We start from the raw sequence: 19,606 nt of genomic DNA, 5'->3' as shown, positions 1-19,606 counted from the left end.
TAGTTGCCCACTTCAGTGGATATTTTGCTCTTCAAAGGAGTTGGTGACATTCCTGTATCACATACACCTTTAAGCCTTGACTGACGTTATTATCTGTGACTTATCCAAACTGCTTCTCCTGAGATTACCTCTGAACTCTTTCAAAAGAGGATTAGAGAAACATTAAACCAACTCTATTGCTTCTTCTTCTACTTTCACCTCAAACCACCCAGAAGCAAAGCAGACAAACTGAGGCAAAGTCTTTCATTTACACATCCTCTGCTTCTCCAATCTGACTCCTCCTCTCCCCCCGACCGGAGTCACACTGGAACTCCTTTCCTCTCCACCTCCATGAAGCATTTTCTATTATTCATCAAAAGGGGGCTTTAAGCACTTCTGCCTTTTCCAAGTGAAAAACAAGACATCTCTGGTGCTTTAATGCCAATTCCTCTCATCTGTGGGACAGAACGCCGCGGATCATTAAAATAAAAGTTAAAGAAAATCGATTATTTGGCTTCAAGCAGAGGCACGAGGAGCAGAGAGGGAGGGAGGAGATGCTGTTCCTGGACGGATCAACTGCGACTTGCCCTCAATTTGTGGCAGTAAAATCACCTCATTTCTGACTTTGCTTTAATTCAGAGGAAATTTGTATTTCTGAGGAAGTGCTCATACTCAATGTGACACCACAGGCTCACGGATGAATGCACAGCAGCTCAACACAAAGGCCCTTTTCCATCTGTGTGGGTATATAAGTGAGTCATCTGACAACTCAGTTCACAACAAGTAAAAGTGCTTTTGATGTGCAATCGAGGCAGCACGCAGTGTGACTCCCTGTGAACAAATTATTTCTTTCTACTAAAATTAGATGCCGCTGCAGGTAATTAGAAAAAACAAAAACAGAGAAAACCCTCTGAAGTAAGAACACTTTCATTTTGAGCTTGAGCGGTGTGACCTTTTTGAAGCTGGGCTGGTGAGTTATGTGTTTTTAAATATAGTAATGGCAGTTTATTTTGAGCGCAGCACTCCGGGGAGAGTTATCACAATGGCCTCATTTTGCCAGAGCGTGATGGCAAACGTTGCGTGCAGGATTGTGTCATTGTCAAGTTGGGTATTCCTTTTTCCTCCCTCGTTCTGTCTGTTATCTGATGTTCGTGTCTCTATATTTACAAGCTTGGATAAAAGCGTCATTTTCAGCTCTGATAGTGCATGAAAACAGCTTTTAAAAATGGACACGGCGACGTTAGAGATAGGTCAAACAGGGACAAAACTTCAAATCGCTGTCGAGCTCCTGCAGCAGAGCAACACGTCCAGTCAACTCTTTATAACTTTTACTGTTTAAACTTAATTTTTGTCAAAAATGAGATCACCTGCCAAGTTGGTCACATATGATGTGGTTTGGGATTTTGTGTCAACCCCATATTATAACAGTAGCTTCACAAAAGGTATTGAATGACATTTAAATTTACTAACCTAATAGAGATTAAAGGCCCTGAATGACAGTGAGGTGGTAACATTTATGGAAAAAACCTCACATAACCACATGAAGAAAATAAACTGAGGAGAAATGAGTGAAAAGTGCCTGGGTTGGGAGTTCAGCTGGACTGGGTCTTTAAAGGCCTTTATAATTCAGTTAATTATAAAAAAGAATGAAAACTAGTTTATCTCAAAAATTTAAAATGACTGAAAATCAACACTTGGAAATAACAACCTAGCTTATTAAAATAAACATAATATCACAGAACTAAATAGTTCAAAAAGCTAAAGGAGCTCAAGTAAACAGAAATTACAAAAAAGTGAAGAACTCAGAAAATTAGAGGCAAATATGACATGACAATGAGTTTCAAATGAATCTAAGTATTGTGTATGAGGTGATGAAAATTTGAAAATATGTTTTGAGCTAAGTGAGAAAGAGTTCAGCTGCATGTCCAGTAAATGATGCAGAAGATGGTCTGGTTCCATTGCTTCAGTTCAGTTGTATTTACATAGAGCCAAATCACAACAACAGTCAGCTCAGGGCACTCAATATTGTAAGGTAAACCCCCTAAAATACAGAGAGACCAAAACAATCAGATGACCCCTATTAGCAAGCACATGAGCGACAGTGGGAAGGAAAAACTCCCTGTTAACAGGAAGAAACCTGCAGCAGAACCAGGATCAGGGAGGAGCGGCCATCTGCTGTGAACGGTTGGGTTTGAGGGGAGGTAGGCAAAACAAGAGACATGCTGTGGAAGAGAGCCATAGATTTTTATCCATTCATTATAGTCTCAGTATTTTGGATTACCTCTCTGTCAGGTTGAAGAAACCAAGCAGCATGTTGATTCAGACTGGATTCAATCAACAGAAATAACAAATTCCTTCACAGAGTAATATGGATGCAATCCAGTCAATGTCCAGTAACATGTCAGAAATTACACCACTTTTTACTTTTCACAACTTATTTGTTAGGAGGAGCAAACTAAAGCTAACTTGGTGTCTAGCAACCTATCGATACACCTGCCCTAATCAAGAGATCACTGGAGCTGAAACAGGGGCAGGAAGAAAGCGACTGATAAGCGACATAAAAATGTGTATGCATCTGACAATACAACCAGAACAACTGGAGACATACCAGATGGTACTCAGGCTGTTTTTTAAAAATACAAATACAGCTGTGTGTTGAAATGTCATCTTTATCGTTGGTGTGATGTTAAAACCACAGGCTAAATACAAATATAGATTTAACTGCCTTAACGTCACCCACTTGGTTCTAGACTCCCAGAATTGACCACACGTCAAATGTCATTAGTGAATAACAAACAAATACAAGTATACATGTTTTCATTAAGAGAAAAAAATAAAATCATGCGTTAGTTTAGAAAACTTTTTATTGAGTCTTCTAAAATCCAAAGTTCAAAATGGAATGCCAGAACTTTTCTTAAGCCTTCAATATGTGATTACTTCACTTGTGGAAAGATAAGTTTATGTATCCCAGTTATATATTTTATATAAAATGCATTTTACACTTTTTTAAAATGTATAAATTATATACAAATCATATATTCCCATTCATAAAGGACTTAAATTTGTTGAAATGTTTTGGCTGGTTTCTGGTCTTTTCAGTCTATTAGTTTGCTTTGAGCGGGAAATGCCGAAGAGCGACGGAAAATCCCGAAGCCCGCGGTGCCTGCTGGGAAAACTCATCAAACCGCCATCTTTCCTTAAAGCGAGTTAGTAGGGCAAAACAACAGCTAGTTTGAAGGGTTATTTCTCCAAAATTAACCCGCTGGAGCAGCGCAACATCAGCTGTTCGTGTGAATAAGAAGCTTAAAGAGGAGCGGGCGGAGTGGAGGGCCTGATTCGGTACACATATCAGCCGTAGAATCCAGCAGTCCGCAGGGCACCATGGGCCGCTCTCGGAGCCGCAGCTCGTCCCGGTCCAAGCACTCCAAAAGCAGCAAGCACAGTAAGAAACGGAGCCGGTCCCGGTCGCGATCTCGAGACAGGGAGCGCTCCAAGAAACGCTCCAAGTCCCGAGAGTCGAAGAGGAACCGGCGCAGAGAATCCCGGTCCCGATCCCGGTCCAACACAGCGTCGTCCCGCAGAGAGAGAGCAGCCTCACCGCCGGAGCGCATCGACATCTTCGGCCGGACACTGAGCAAGAGGAACGCGCTTGATGAGAAGCAAAGGAAGGAGGAGGAGGAGAGGAAGGTGGAGATGGAGCGACAGAGGAAGATGTGGGTATATTTAATACAGAAACCGGCACGTAAACTGTTACATAACGATACTGAACCCCAGCCCGTGTTCGGCTACAAGCTAAGCTAAATGCTAGGCTAGCTGCGGTCATTTGCATGGCGATCGTTAGCTCTCTGAGCTAGTTGGCTAACGCTAACAGGCTGCAAAGGCCGCAGCGCCTGTCAGAGGAAAGCTTTACCTGTTCAGGTGGATCACACCTCTAGTTCTACCGTCATTAATTCAGATAAACATAACTATAAACTCGTATTTTAAGCATCATGATAGAATTGTGAGGTTGTTCTCACTGACCTGCAGTTTTCACTTTGGAAAAAAAAACCCTAAAAAAAAAAACCCGGAATCGTGCTGGTAAAGTTGAACTAACGAAGTAATGCATGTTGGATTCTCTTTTAACGTTTAAATATGTCAAATGAGTGGCTATTGGTGTGCAGGTCTGTCAGTTAATCCTGCAGTCATAAACTTCCTGCAGCAGGCAGAGATTTGACTCTCTGACCTGCACTGAAGGTCAGATCAGTAGTGATGTTGATGCTTCAGGAGATGCTGATGCTCAGTTACCGACATGCCTAATGTTTCCATGCTGAGTGAAGAGAAAGCGATCTGTGTGGGTTTAGCTCCAGGTTCTCCACAGACATCAGGGCATCAATTTCAGTGCATAGATTCTTGAAAATCCTGCATTTAGAATGAGGATAAATCTGGCACAGTTAGTGATCTAATAACATTGAGCCCAATATTAAACCAGAGCTGAGGGTGTACTGACAACACCTGGAGTGCTCACTAATGAATGCATGCATACATACAAATGCAAATAAATAAATAAAAAACAAGGACACTGAAAGGACAAACAGCAGTGGAGTTGATGTAAATCCAGAAGAGCGAGGAGCATCACAGCCTCGTGTAAATAAAACAAAATCCCCACAATCTGCTCTAACTTGTATATAGGGCTGCTCGATTATGGCAAAAATGATAATCACCATTATTTTCACTGAAATTGAGATCTCGATTATTTGACGATATTTATTTAACCCTTTAAGACCTACCATAGAACCAAGTTCGCCAGAGCTTATATTATATTTTTACATGCTGTAGTGCCATTTTTGGGAGCATTTCAAGTTGCTATACATCAATACAACTGTTATAGCCCATATTTTAATAATATGTATGCATTAAGTCCATAGTAACTACATTAATTGCAAAAAAGTGTAATAAACTACAAAAAAAAATTGAAAATCGTTTTTGTTTTTTTTTACATATATTTCTACTTGGAGAAATTTAAGAGGCTTATCCCTCAAAACTTTAAATACAAAAAAGTTGCAAAAAATAGTTTACACCAACAGGGAATTTATTTTGAGTTTCTTCACAGTTTTATTTTGGAGATACAGCAATTTTTATATACTGCAGGAAAACCAAAAAACAATCCTATGATGCAAATTTGCAAAGAAAACAGCAGGTGCATCAAAATAAACTATTTCCAGCAGTGCAATTCAAGTTCTAAGCATCCCAGAAACTATTCAGAAAAGTATCCGATTGTTAAGTGATGACGTGACGAATCCTACTTCCGGGCCGAAAGTAGTCTGCGTTTAATATGGCTTTTGTGTTGTTAACATGTTTAATAATAATAATAATAATAATAATGGATACTTTATTGATCCCCATGGGGAAATTACCTGTTTTTCTCTGCATTTGACCCATTCACTCAGTGAAGCAGTGGGCAGCCCACTAAGCAGGCGCCCGGGGAGCAGTGTGTAGGGACGGTACCTTGCTCAGGGGTACCTCAGGGTAGCCGTTAAGTGGATTCGAACCGCCGACCTTCCGATCATGGGGCGACCACTTTACCTACTGAGCTATCCCTGCCCCAATGTTAATGTTTTGTATTTTCTTCTATTTAATCTCAAAAAGTGGCACGGTGGTTAGCACCGTTGCCGCACAGCAAGAGGGTCCTGAGTTCAATTCCACCATCAGGCCGGGGTCTTTCTGTGTGGAGTTTGGATGTTCTCCCCGTGTTTGCGTGGGTTCCCTCCGGGTACTCCGGCTTCCTCCCACCGTCTAAAGACATGCAGCTTGTGGGGATAGGTTAATTGGATAATCCAAATTGCCACTAGGTGTGAATGAATGTGAGTGCGAATGGTTGTCTGTCCCTGTGTGTTGGCTCTGTGACAGACTGGCGACCTGTCCAGAGCGTACCCCGCCTCTCGCCCTATGACAGCTGTGATGGGCTCCAGCGCCCCCCGCGACCCTGAAAAGGATAAGCGGAAGCGAATGGATGGATGGATGGAATCTCAAAAAGCTCCTAAAACAGTCAGTGATCACTGTTGACCTCCCTCAGCTTTTATTACCGCTAATCATTTATTTAAGCTCAGTTTTTAAAACCTTAGGATGTAACTACAGCCCAGCCCATGCAGCAGTATATGAATGACTAACCTCGTATTGTGGATGGATTATCTCAGTTGTTCTCCTGGCTGAAGTTTGGTCCTTTTACAGCATCCTGGCATGCGATTACATTTGTTCCTGACCACCGAGAACACTCACGATAACTTTTATCGAGTGGAAAAAAAGTTAGCTTGTTTATATTATGCTAACATAGCTGTGTCGCTAGCGGTCACGTAGCACATCGTTATATACCAGCTAGCCCAACTTCAGTAACCCTACAAACGTCACTGCTGTTTGGTTTTCTGTCTTCATTTATGCTGGAAGTGATAACAGAGCTGTACGTTTTAATTTGTTTCCAAAACCCCGCAGTCAGGACATGCTATATTGTATTTAGATAGAAGCTAGCGAGCTAACTTCCTGCTAACTTCTAACTCCGTTAAATTTCATAAATTCCATTTTCATGGATGCCTGGATGTTAAACTCAATTGTTACACCTGGTAGAGCAGAACGCTGATCATTTTATTAAAGATGAAAGACTTTAGACAGTTTTTCAAGTCTCAGTAATGCCATAGTGATCGTTTGATATATGGACCTGCAGCGGAGTTTAGACCCAGACACGGCTAGTGACGTCAGACTGAACAACCGGATAGAGTCAGTCATGACTTATAAAAACACCAGTATAGGCTTTTAAGGCCTACAAGTAAAAAAAACTACATTTTCCGCGAAAATGACGTCACCTCCGGTTTCGGACAGGAAATGGCGGACATGCGATAGTTCGCGTTGACGTCTTTTTCAATGTGGGAAGTGTTACGAACAGCTGATCGGATCGGCAAAGCATGTTTCTGGAATATTATGTTTTTGTTCCTGCAAGCGCTTTTTATGCAATTTTTGCAAAGCTTCATGTGGAAGGAAACTGTGACCTAGGACAAGCTGATGGCATAAGATGTAAGTACATCTCCTCCGGTTTCATATGCAAAACAAATTATTGCGCTAGCTTACGCGGTTCCGGTTCTACAGGGATTTAAAGGGTTAACAATAACAATGTATTGAAAAATGACTTTAAAAAATAATATAAAATAGTGTGCAAATACTGATAACAGTGCAAATGTTTGCAATATAAGAAATAAATGAAAAATGTAAACATCTGTTTAGTGAACTTTGCAGTGTTGCTCTGTGGTGGAGCTACGACACTGTAGCAAAGTTTACACACTATGTCTACTTGATCCAGTCTGACTCCGCGAACCCATAATGTTTCCACACCACTGAAGTTTTTTTTTTTTTTTTTTTTTTTTTACCTCTCTTTTCAACCAACGGCAGTCACTCTCCTCTCCAAATAACTTCTGCTTAGCTTTCCGAGCTTCCCTCGGGCCCTCTTAATTGTTGTGACGGGTTTGAAATGCAGAGAGGTGCGCTCGATTTGCCACACGGAGCAGCACGAGAGTAAAGCACGAGGGAGAGGCTAATAATCGGCTCAATCATTTTTAATGATCGTTGAAAGCCCAGAGCGTAATCGAGATTAAAATTCGATTAATTGAGCAGCCCTACTTGTATAGATGAGTCGCTTTATTTTATTTTAAAGCAAAGATGCTCAGAAAAAAGTTTAAAGGCAAATTTAAAAGTACTGTTCATACAATAATAAAGTTCCAGCAGTGGGGCTTTTAACTTTCCCCTCACAGGTGTATTTTGGGGTTGAATTGTTCTTGATGATGCTCTTGCATGATTTCTATGTTGAATGAGTGTTTTTCCTCCAATAAGCACTTTGATTTCTCCTCTGGAGAGATAATTGTATTAACATATAAACTGGAGAGTGAGACATTCAGTGAAAACCTCTTGATTTATTGAATATTAACTTTACTCATTGATTATTTTATCTCACTTCAGCTGTAGCTGTACTAGTAATGAGTGTTTTTGTAGACACAAACAGCTGGACAGCTGTAGCTCTGAGCATTTGGAGAGAATGTGTTTCTCTTATAGAGAATAAATGCACAGATGTTGATGCCTGCAGTTAAAACCATCTGGATTGTTTATTATTAGTTAAGGCGGGTTTCTGTTGTGCTGATTTTTATTTTTATTTTTTTGTGAGGGATTATATACAGGCATCTGCACAGGGACTCAAACCAGAAACCTTCGATTTACAGTTTGGCTCATGGTGTTAGCAGGTATGCAGGTGCTGATTCCTGCTGTTCTTCAAACTCAGCTGCTACATCTCCATTGAAGCAGCTGGCCATCTTTTCTTTGGTCAAACACTCAGTACAAATACTGCTATAATCAGTAGTTCACAGTTGCAGTCGAAGCGAAATAAAAAGCTAAAAAACATCAACTGAAACCAAACTCAGTAAATGTCTCACCCTGTAGTCCACATGTGAACACAATGGTCCACTGAGAGGAAAAATCAAAGTTTTCATTAGTGAAAAAACAGCTATTCTTCATGTCATTAGTCTGCTCGATTAATGCAGTACTCCCACAAAAGTAAGTAATACAACTTGTTGAATTTAAGAAACACAAATGTGAGTGAAAAGTGGATACTTGGCTTTAACAGGAAGGCCTATTTTAAAGTCAAATTCTATTGATATTTAAAACTTATTTGGTTTAAACAGGATGCAGAGAGAATCAGGACGCATTGAACAACCACAAAACCTGCTGCAACAGCTAAACATCACAAACTGACTTAAACACACAGCTTAAAAAAAAAATTGAGTAACTGTGTTAACTTAATCCTCGTTACTGAAATAATCCTATTTCAGATTTTAATGAAACAGCTGTGACCGTAAATACATCCATGTTGACTGCAGCTTTTCAGGTGCGTGTCTGTGTGTGTGAGAGCCTCCAGGTAATATAACACACAGCCCACACCTGGCTTCCTGTCTGTCTGTCCCGTCTCCTTTCTCCTGCTGCCTAACAGCCACAGGGCCCATTAACCGGGCATACAAATGTAAATATAAAGGATGCTGGGCAGGGCTGGGTCCAGTTTCTGGTTTCCACAGCCTGACAGAGTGAAACCAGATCCCTGAGAGGGTGGAGAGTGTGTGTTTACATCGCTACTAATAAGTTCCTGTTCACACAAAAAGAACAGTTTAAAGAAAAGATAAACAGGAGGGCAGGTGACCTCCATCTAAATTCCACAAAGCACTCAGAAAAACAGTCTAAATTGCACCCAATCTCACATTTGAAATTAAAAATGTCCTCATTGTTGAATTATGTATATTTAAGAGCTGTTTAAAGCAGTTTAGTAAATTCTTAAATATCCATTTGAACAATAGCCTTTCTGTTAATTTTTTTTTTTTTTACCTGATCAGCTGTGTTGTAATATTGGGTTTGGTATGGCTCGTAAAAACCACTCTCAGGTATGATGAATTAAAAACTGGTTGGTTAGCTTTGGGTAAATACAGACTAAGCTTTTATTTTGAGATATTTCAAAGCGGTTCGGTGTGGTTTATTTGATTAGCAATTAAATAGTTCTCCGTTTTAAAACCGAAACACGAATTAGCGACATGCTAACCTTTTGTTCTTTCCTTTAGCCGGCAGCAGGAGATTGAGGAGAAGCTGATCGAGGAGGAGACGGCGCGGCGAGTTGAGGAGCTCGTGGCCAAACGTGTGGAGGAGGAGCTCGAGAAGCGGAAAGACGAGATTGAGCGGGAAGTGCTGCGACGCGTCGAGGAGGCGAAGCGCATCATGGAGCGGCAGCTGCTGGAAGAGCTGGAGCGGCAGCGGCAAGCCGAGCTGGCGGCACAGAAGGCCAGAGAGGTAACGCTCGGTCGTTTGGAACGCAGCCCCTCCCTTACCCCTACACCACCCCGTACCCAAACCCCTTCAGCTCCCTTCACCTCTCAGTTTCCCACTCTGACTGGGTCTTTGGTCTTTTATTTTAACTGTTTAAAGTGTAACCCAGCCATGGCACAAGTTTCACACAGTTGGATGCAGCTGTGCTCAAGGGAAGTGGCAGCTTTCAGAATAAAAGGAAAAGGGAGTACCTTGGCTTCAGATACTAAAGCAAATCAATATATCCAAGGGTATAATGAATGTTCTTCATTGGTGTAAATTACTGAAGTAATAATAACAGCAGTGACGAGAATAATAACGAAATTCCTGTCATTCACTTTTTTTTTCTTTTTTTTTTTTGCAGTAGTTGCATTTCAGCTCAGTGTGGGAGTCTTTCAGGCTGTTAGCTTAGTTTCTCTTTTCATTAGTCAGTGAGTGGACCTCTCATAGTGAAAAACCATCCAATGGGTTTTAAATCGAAACAAACTACCATGTTACCTCAACTCTCCAGCTGTTTATCCAAAAAATTTCACTTATTCCTGAAATCATGGGTAAGGTGATATGTTTTTACACATTCGAGTATTTGAAAAATTATATTGTTTATGTGTTTATCTTGTGTCTACCCTGAGTTTGGTAGGATGTAACGTGCTACAGTTAAAAGGTTAAAAGTTGACATTTTATTTCTGTTTAAAAAAAATTATAATTTAAAAGAGATTAGAGGATAGCAGTGCATTTCTAACTTGCTGGTGAGAGTTTTGCCATGGCGGGTTTCAAAACAATATTCATTTCTTTTCTGGTTTACTCAAATTTCTTAGTTTTGTATTTAAGGTATATATATATATATATATATATTTTTTTTCTTTTAAATTTAAAGATTAAACTTTACCAACTAGATTGCTGCCTGTCAGTGGTTATTTTAGGGTTTCTTTTGTTTTTTAAGGCTTTTTAAAAACATAAAAAATATACTATGCAATTATTACAAGTCTGACATTGTAACTGCCATTATTAGGGTGGATTTTTTTTCTTTCTTTCTTTCCCGGGCCCCAAAACAAATTTTTCTGAATCTAACAATCGAAACCGTGATATAAAATATTCAAGGCGAAAACAAAACTTATAGAGGCAGTTACATAAGTCCTGTCTCACTGCTGGAATATTTATTAAACTGAAAGTTTTTTTTCTTCCGACTTTTATCAGAATAAGTGAACGTAAGATTTACAGACGTTCTATCTGCGAATCTTACGTTCAATTATTATCAGGGAAATCTTCAGTGGTGTGAAACGTGTTATTTAACTTGTTTCTGTGCATAGTCAAGGTATAGACCATGACTTTTTAATAAGTGGAAGAGAGACTTCTGGATTATTCACTTAATCAGCCAGGGATCTGAACTGATTTAGTTATTCATTTTAAAAAAAGCCCACAGGTTTCTAATTGAATAATGAATAGCTAATTTGTTTGAATACAGGTAATTAGTCTTTTGAATTCAGTATTTCACAGTGCAGTTTTTATTTATTTATATTATGTAATCTTTAGCTCTACAGATGTTTTTGTTAATTTAAGTGTGAGTATTTTTATTCCAAATTTTACCTTGTTGAGATGTTTGTCATTGTATTGCACTTTAGGCTATTAGGCTAGGCTGTGTTTAACTTCATTTAGCTGATAAAGCTGGATTTTTCCAACTCTTGGGATTAAGTGTATTATTTTAATACATACAGACTTATTTTAAATTACCTGAACTTAACTTGTCTTAACTTATCTGAACTTACCTCAAGTTAACTTATCCAAAGCTTAACTTCTAGAACACAGCTGAGCTGAACTTATTGCAACTTACTGCACAGTAACTTACTTTTACTCATTATACTTGATAATAATTTGTGTGAAACTACTTGAATTTAAGTTCAGATTAGTTAAATTGGCTTTAATTCTTAACTTAGCATAAGATGAGTTTAGATAGTTTCAGCTTATTAGTTGGAGCTTATCTTGATTTAGGCTAAACTAATCATTTCAGGTATCTGAACCACTACATGGTTGTTACTATATACACATACCAATTGTTTTGGTTGTTTTAGTTTGGTACTTGTGTGACATTGTTTGGTTCATTTGGTATTCCTGCTCATGTTTTAACTATCAAAATGTTTTGCTTTAAAACCTGATTTGTGCTGTGAATTTGTTGAATTTTGGAAGGTAATAAGCAGATTAATGTCGTTAGTCTTCAGTTGGTAATAGCCTGTATACCTGATGAAGGTCAGATGGACAAAAACATTGTAATTTAATTTGTTTTCCAGCAAAAAGTGAGAGTTTGCACAGAAAAGATGCTAGGACATCTGCTAAGTAAGGTCTTCTGGGGTCTTGCCTTTAACTTTATTCAAACTGATTTCTTTTCAGATGCTTAGTCGCCCTAAAGGTTCCTTTTTAAACTAAGAACAAACAACCCTGGCTCCCCTCCCTGGGCACTATTAAGAAAAATGGCGTTTGTTTACATCACAGTATTGTGAATGAGCGGTCCAGCTAAAGCGCAGCGGCCATTGACTCGGGACTAATAGGCTAAGAAATGTACCCCCCAACTCTTTGTTTACCCTCAGGACTAGGAAGAAAGGTCAGCGATGTGTAGAAATGTTCATCACGTCTGTTTTAATCCACCTCACCTGCTCTTTAACTCTTTGGGGGAGGGGAACATTACAGGGACGCTTCATTTCCTGTTTCCTGTCCTGACAGGTTAATCCCCTCTCACCTGTGTCACCTGTTGATGATTTTTGTGGAGCTTTTGGAACAAAATGTGTTGATTTATTTTTGTGCTGACAACTTGCTTCTCCTGTAGGCTCAGTTTGGAAATGTGTTTGTGCTGTTTTTTTTGTTAATTTTTTGGAAACACCACCTTCCTAACTAGCATTGACCTGCAACCTTTCAGCTCAGCCGTGACCCGCGTCCTGTACTGTAAGTGTACCGTGGGCGGGTCCACTTCGAACACACACACACTCTCTCTCTCTCACACACACACACACACTTACATACTTGCACAAACACACACCTGCACACAAACACAGACAAACATCTTTGTACTGCACTCCTTCACCGCGGCTGCAGGCTAAGCCGTAAACTGATCAGTAATAAAGAGGAATGGCGCCGTATGGCAGAAACCCCCATATCTACCTACCCACACCAGGAGCGCTCCTGTCTCTGCAGGGGCCACACAGTCCGGACGAGACAGTAAATATTCAACCGTTTAACGCTTTCACCAGTTGTGTAGGTACACAGGAAAATGGTATACGTGCATTGGTGAGCCAAAACTATTCCCTCCTTTATTTTTCTCTTGCTTATAAACATGTTAAAAAGCAGCAGCAGCTTTGATTGTCTGTCTTTTTTATATATGTCTTCTATTGATGAGTGTAATCATGCAGCACTAGGTGTGTGTTAGTCTTTAATTTTTCTCTAGGCAGCATTAGAGGGATTTTTAAAAATGTGTGAGAGGCTGAACAAACTTGTCGTGAGTGTGTGAGTGAGCGCGTGCGTGCGTGCCTTTTGTGGCCTGTTCGTGCGCTAACATATCATCGTGTTGCTTGTTTAGGAAGAAGAAAAATCGAAGCGGGAGGAGCTGGAAAAAATCCTGGAGGAGAATAACCGCAAGATCGCAGAGGCTCAGGCCAAACTGGTACGCCAAAATGGACACACAACTATCTGTCGTTAGCATCCACTGAGCAGTGTGTTCTCACCATCAGCAATAATTTTACATTATCAACACATAAAAGTTAACGCAACTTAAAAATAAGGCAAAACTATTTAGCTTACTATTTAGATTACTCATTTAGGGTTTGTGAATAAAATATTCAGCTCGCACTAGACACTGAAAACTGTTTGATTATCGTGATGAATCTTCTCTTATTCAGAGAGAGATCTCTTTGAGTTAAAATACAAAAATTTCCAATTTGTCATCAACATGCAAAATTCTGCAATTTGGAAAAACGTTTAACGTTCTAATTATGCTAACAAGAAAATGGCTTTCTTTGGCCACGATACTGGGCTGTATAAACAGGTATCGATAAAATAAATTGTGAAATTTCAAATCAAAGTAATGTTCAAAACCCCCCCAGAGAAGTGTATGTTCTAGAAATCCTTTCACTGTTGAGTCGTTGCATATTTACATGCAAGAACATAGTTTAAACATTATTTGGTTTTGATGAAGGGACCCCGGGTCAGAAAGAGGTCTAGTGGTTAATTCAAAGACTGAAGTTGGATTGAAAAATTGGATTGATTTGAGAAACTGACATTCATCAGCTTTTAATGTCGTGACTACATCTTTAATCCAAAAATCAGGACGGATTGAGACCTTAAGGCTTTTTGCTGTGACATTACTGGGTATGGCAACACTCCACTGGCAGGAAACAGTGTCTACGCAGTGGCTTTGAGTTGATGGTTATCAGCCATGGAAACGGATCTGCAAATAAGTGGGACAGGGAAAAAATAAATTCTGCAGTTTTGTTTATTTGAATCAGGGTCAAACTATAGAAAACCAGCATTCCTGTAATACTTCAAAAACCAAAATGAATGTTTAAGAAGAAAAAAAAAATTAGGACCAATCAAAATTGTGTATTGTGGTTTTTTGTTTGTTTTTTTTATTTTGCTTTTACAAGGGAGCCGTAGAACAAGTTACACAGTACAATAATGCTTCTATGATGGTGACGAGAAATAAATCTAATTACATAATCTAAAAGTAAAATCACGTGTTGTCTAAATCTCAGTCGTATTTACTATTTAAATTGAATGGAATCGATTTTAACAACTCAATCTAACGAGTACGTGTTTATTGTTTAATAAAATTGATACGGAATTAATTAATTAATTAATTTCATTGTTTAAGTGTAATAGAAAAATAAATAAATAATTTATTATTATATTATAGCAGAATAAATAAATAATCAGCTAAATCTAACAGAATAACTTTTATTGCCTAAATTTAATGAAGTAATTTTACTGCTACTTACTACTACTATTTGTTAGTATGGGGGGAAAAAATACAAACACCTGTTGTAGTTCCTTCAGCAGCAATATTCTGGGAAACACGGCACATTTAAGGAGCTTCATTTACTTGGATTTACTTGACCTGGCGGTAAGTGTAATCATGGCCTTACGTGACCCCGCCCCTGATTCCTTTTTTTGTGTCTGTCCCGCAGGCTGAGGATCAGTTGCGTATTGTGGAAGAGCAGAGAAAGATCCACGAGGAGCGCATGAAGCTGGAGCAGGACCGGCAGAAGCAGCAGAAGGAGGAGCAGAAAATCATCCTCGGCAAGGGCAAGTCCAGGCCCAAGCTCTCCTTCACCCTGAAGGCCACAGAATAAGACTGCTCCCCCTTCGTCCGCAGGTCATCCCCCTCCCCCATCCAGCTCCTTTCTCCTCCTCCTCCTCATCATTCAGCCCCACTCCTCCTCCTCTGTGGAACGCTCGCTTCGTTTTGGAAGTGCTGAAAGAAGGGGGGGCGCAACCAGCGTGTTAACTCGCTCCCTCCCAGCTTTGAAGAGGAGGCAGCTCTTCACCCTAGGACCATCGCCCCCTCCTCCTCATCCTCACCCTGCTGCACAGATGACTCTTGTGCTTCTGGGTTGTTTTTGTTTGTTTGTTTTGGTTTTTTGTTTTTTTTTGTTTTTTTAGAAAACTTGAACTTTTTTTGATGTAGATGCTCTAACGTGTCCCTCGCCCTGCCACCCGGTTAAGTCTTAACTCTCGTGCTCTTCTTACGGCCTGAAAGGCAGACCTGATAGGCATCTGACTGTCTAGCTCGGCTCGGCTCATGTGCAGCATGGGAGTCGGCCTGTGGGTTTCCTGTTTGCAGACTCTGTGGTTACCAAATCACAGACTTTAAAAAGCACAGCAAACTTCCCGTCCAGCTCGCCCTCCATTTTAAAAATCCTGCTCCTCTTCTTCTGTGGCTCTGCTTCAGCTCCGCCTGCCGTATGCATTTTGGCTTTTAAATGTTGTCCTAAGAGGAACAATTTAAAAAAAAGAAATAGAAATGAGGTGAACCCGCCGCTCGACTCCCAGACTGCCCATGATCGAACTGCCGGAACCTCCTGCAGGAAACTGAGGAGAGATGGCATTTTCCTGTCTGATGTAATATCATGTGCTGCATCTCCCTCCTCACTCCGAGTTAAAGATAAAAATGTGTAGGAGACAAAAAGCCACAGTCTGTGTTCTGTCCCTCAGTCATGTGCTAGTAAATTAACGGGCGAGGTAAGTGTTGATTCGTAGAGGACTGATTCGCACAAGTTCAGGTAAGACGAGGATTGAGGTCAGCGCGAGCGTGGATGTGTTTTAAGTGTGTGTGAATGTGAGTGTGTGTGCGTGTGGCTGACCTCAGGTGGGTATATAAAGACTTTTTGTTATGTTGTGGCATTTTGAATTTGTCATGTAATTTCCCCCCAATTGTCAAGGGACTGAACAGATCAATAAATCCATTGAATGCCTACACTGACCCGTGTGATGCTTTCCTGAGCTTCTATCTTATTTAATTCAGCCCTTCACAGTTTCATCTTTAATCAGGTAGCCCGATCAGTGACAAATTTTAATGGTGCCGTTGGCACCACTTTGGAAATTTATTTATTTTTTTCTCAGCGGTCCATTTTCTCCTCTCGAGTCAATACATCACTGTCAGGTTAACCAAATCCCTGTAACAACATTGCCTAATTAGTTGGCAGCTGCAATTTGAGATTTTTCTGCAGCTGCTGGTTTGTTTCCAGCTCGTAACGGCAAGTGAGGTCGCTGCAAGCCGACCGTTCGCTAGATTACAGAGGATGACAAATGACCTCGGCAAACCCGCATTTCAATGCAGCTCAAACCCAACTCTAATGAATCCAATCGAAACTGTCAACCTGCGTTTGAGGGTGTAAGTGAAGCGGTGATGGATGGTGATATTAATGTGGCGAGTTACTAAACTCGGGTCACCAGGCTGAGCTCTGCTAATCGGAGGAACAACCCAAAATGCTGCGGTCCATTTTAAAACGGGCAAACCCAAAGTGCTTTCTGCTGAATGGAGATGGACCAGCAATATAAGCATAAAACCAAAGAGCAAAGCTTTACTTAAATAAAAAAAATTTAAAAAAAAAAACAGCTGAAGGAAAAATGTAACCCAAAACTTGACAGTATATACAAGAAGACCACATTTTTCTTTATTTTACTCTAGAAATGTTTAATATATTTGGAAATGTTTGGATTTCACATAGTACCATAAAACCAGAAAAACACCTGAACAATATAACATGCAAATAAAAAAAATTAAAAATAAATTAATAAAACTACTTTTTTTTTTATGATGAATGTCAGTTTAAAGCTTTAATATAATACTAAAATAGGTTTTATTTATTTATCTTTAATCATTATGGCACAGGAAAGCTGGGAGACCGAAAGCAATGGAGTAGACGGCAAATAACCCAGAGCAGATTCAAACTGCTTATCCTGGTGAACCTACTTGAATGTTTAATATTTTTAACAAGAAGCACTGAGATTTCACAGGATATAATAAACTTTTTCCGTGTTTAAGCTTAGTCTTGCTAGCTAACACAATCTGGAAAAAATGTTTGTTAGTAAATTATTTTTATATTATTTAATTCGTTTTGAATGTCTGGTTGGGTTTGGGCACTAAAGCTAATTACTAAGAAAAAGATGGTGGTTTGATTTTTTTTTTTTTTTTCAAGTGAAACAAGTTAGCTTTTGATAGCGTTCACTGTAGCTTAGCTAAAATGACCATTTTCCCTCTTTAAAAAAAGATTCATTTTATTGCTGAAACAATTTTGTGATTCAGTTCTATATCGCATAAATGGTACTAAACAAAGAACGAAATATTGCTAAATTAGCTTAGTGAACAGTAACCTAGCCGACCTTAATTGCCTCTATTAGGAGTTTTACCTGATTTTACATAAATAATTTATTTATTATTTCCTTTGTGCCTGTCCTTGTGTTTGTGGGGTTTTTTTTTTGTTTTTTTTAATGAGTACATGGGCTGTTATATTTATGTTCATTTTAATTTGGTTTATATGGCCGAGGATACTCTTTGGAAACAAATGTCGCATTGGTTGCTATTTTCTAAATAACTTGGCTAGGTTAGCTAGTAATAGCTGTAGCTATAGCCTTGTTGATTTTTTTCCCGCACTTTAAAAGTGCTGCTTCTGTGCTTTTCTTTTTTTTTTTCAAAAAGAATAAAAATAAATGTTTTAAAGAAATTAGCACCAGTAGCTTAAGATGGCCTAGATTAGCTAAATTATCATTTAAACTTTAAATTGGGAGTTCATTTGTTTCAGTTTACCTCCTTTCAAACTAATAAAGCTCAAATCACAAGTCAGTCTGAGAATTAAATATGTAGGTTTAGTTTTAAATTAGTAAAAAAAAATTTTAAATGTTGAGGTTATGGACAGTTACATTGACTTGCTGTTTATTTACACATGTTATGCAGTTTGAATTATTTTAGCATGGTCAATGCACATTACATATATTTTGACAATAAGCGTTCATTTCTCAAAGTAAATCGCGAACTAGAAAAGGTGCTGTGAGTGTAAATGTCAGAGGTAAATAACTACTGTGTTTAAACATGTAAACCACCTTCAGACCTCACCCAAGTGTCTGCAGGCAGAACAAAGCAGCGCCATTAGGGCTCCACGGCTTTTATAGAGGCACTAAATAAAATTATTAAAACATGAATGGATGAAAGCTTAATTTAAGCCTTCAGTTTAAATGTAATAATATTTACAGAGCGGTGAGAATAGCTCATATGATTCAAACCGAAACCAAGCCTGCAGGTGCAGGTTACAACTTACTTTGTTATTTTTGTTAATGCTCTCCAAGCGGTGCACAGAACCGGAGCTAAATAAAATATTGGTTCATTTATTCATACTGTGACTTCCTGCCGGAGTCAGGCGGTCCCTCTGAGTCTGGAGCCACACGTCGGTGAGACTGTCACAGAAGCTGCGAAAACATCCACCGCCCGACCCGGGTGCCCGGCGGACCCACAGCCCGCGGCGGTGCGCTCCTCTGCGGGCTGAGCGCTGCTGCGTGTCCCGCTGCAGCTGACCGGAGCCCGGACCTGCTGGAGCAAATTTAGGGTGTAAAAACACAACTGAGCCTTAGTAGAGTTCCTTAAAACACAGTGAAACGAGGGAGTTTTTAAACGACAGTGTGTTTTCATAGTTTTTGGATAAGAGACACATCCCGCACTGTTTCCTTTTACCTGGAATGAACTTATTTCCTCTTCCTCCTCACCTGTCTGCAAGAAAGTAAAGGTGTGCAAGAAAAAAAAGGTGTTTTTAAACTTGAATTTCTCTTGAACCGAACTTACACGAAACTTAAAACCACTTTTATTTCCACAAACTTGAATGAAATTAAGTTTCCACGCAACTCCCTACATCTTTTAACTGCTGAAAAAAACAGAGGTGAGTTTAAATCCTGTGCAGACTGACCTCCTGTTTCTAAGTGTCAGACAGTCACTGGTAAGTGCGTGCGTGTGTTTTACGCTTGTTTTGGCTGATCTTTGCGCACAGACGCTTTCGTGGCCCGACGGCTTCAGGAAGAGCTTTTAAGACTGGCAGAAGCTTCCTCTGTCCTGATTCAAACAGAAACAATTAGAAACATCAATAAAAACAAATAGTGGGGATTAAAGGCTGCTCATGAGGACTTTCAGGTGAGAAAAGGATATATTTTTTTCCTGTAGGTTTGTCACAGACTAGAGGTGCAGCAGCAATAATACAGTAAAGCATATTTAGAGCTGTGCCCATCCGGCATCTAAATTCAATTAAAG

The 19,606-nt window shown here is 39.6% G+C and overlaps 1 protein-coding gene and 1 long non-coding RNA gene across 3 annotated transcripts; one reads left to right on the top strand and one right to left on the bottom strand.

Annotated features, from left to right (window-relative positions):
* The first annotated feature begins 3,143 nt into the window (after positions 1-3,143).
* On the top strand, positions 3,144-16,294 carry LOC147311894 (arginine and glutamate-rich protein 1-A-like). 2 transcript variants are annotated; one of them, XM_086265737.1, is made up of 4 exons: positions 3,145-3,692; positions 9,594-9,819; positions 13,397-13,480; positions 15,000-16,294. In XM_086265737.1, the coding sequence occupies exons 1-4, from the start codon at positions 3,361-3,363 to the stop codon at positions 15,162-15,164; spliced, it is 807 nt and encodes a 268-aa protein (XP_086121863.1). In that variant the 5' UTR covers positions 3,145-3,360; the 3' UTR covers positions 15,165-16,294. The 2 variants fall into 2 exon arrangements, 1 of the variants encoding a protein (XP_086121863.1); XR_015125294.1 differs by having other exon boundaries at positions 3,144-3,692; positions 9,594-13,480; positions 15,000-15,066.
* A 702-nt stretch (positions 16,295-16,996) lies between these two features.
* LOC147311893 (uncharacterized) lies at positions 16,997-19,402 on the bottom strand. Its single transcript, XR_015125429.1, has 3 exons — positions 19,269-19,402; positions 19,040-19,075; positions 16,997-18,895 (listed from the first exon to the last, which is right to left on the bottom strand). It is a non-coding gene; the product is annotated as an uncharacterized LOC147311893 (long non-coding RNA).
* Positions 19,403-19,606: the final 204 nt, after the last annotated feature.

This window comes from Aulonocara sp. 'chitande type north' Nkhata Bay, linkage group LG16 (assembly GCF_057382095.1).
Source record: "Aulonocara sp. 'chitande type north' Nkhata Bay isolate Kocher_YH1m ecotype deep benthic linkage group LG16, A_spYH_male_GT1.1, whole genome shotgun sequence".
Classification (NCBI taxonomy): Eukaryota; Metazoa; Chordata; class Actinopteri; order Cichliformes; family Cichlidae; genus Aulonocara; species Aulonocara sp. 'chitande type north' Nkhata Bay.
Note: the sequence above shows the minus strand (reverse complement) of the source record. Positions and strands in the feature narration are given on the sequence as shown.

Coding starts and splice junctions, on each gene's coding strand:
- LOC147311894 (XM_086265737.1), top strand. CDS start 3,361: ATGGGCCGCTCTCGGAGCCGCAGCTCGTCCCGGTCCAAGCACTCCAAA. Junction 3,693..9,593: donor ATGGAGCGACAGAGGAAGAT/GTGGGTATATTT, acceptor TCTTTCCTTTAG/CCGGCAGCAGGAGATTGAGG. Junction 13,481..14,999: donor CAGAGGCTCAGGCCAAACTG/GTACGCCAAAAT, acceptor TCTGTCCCGCAG/GCTGAGGATCAGTTGCGTAT.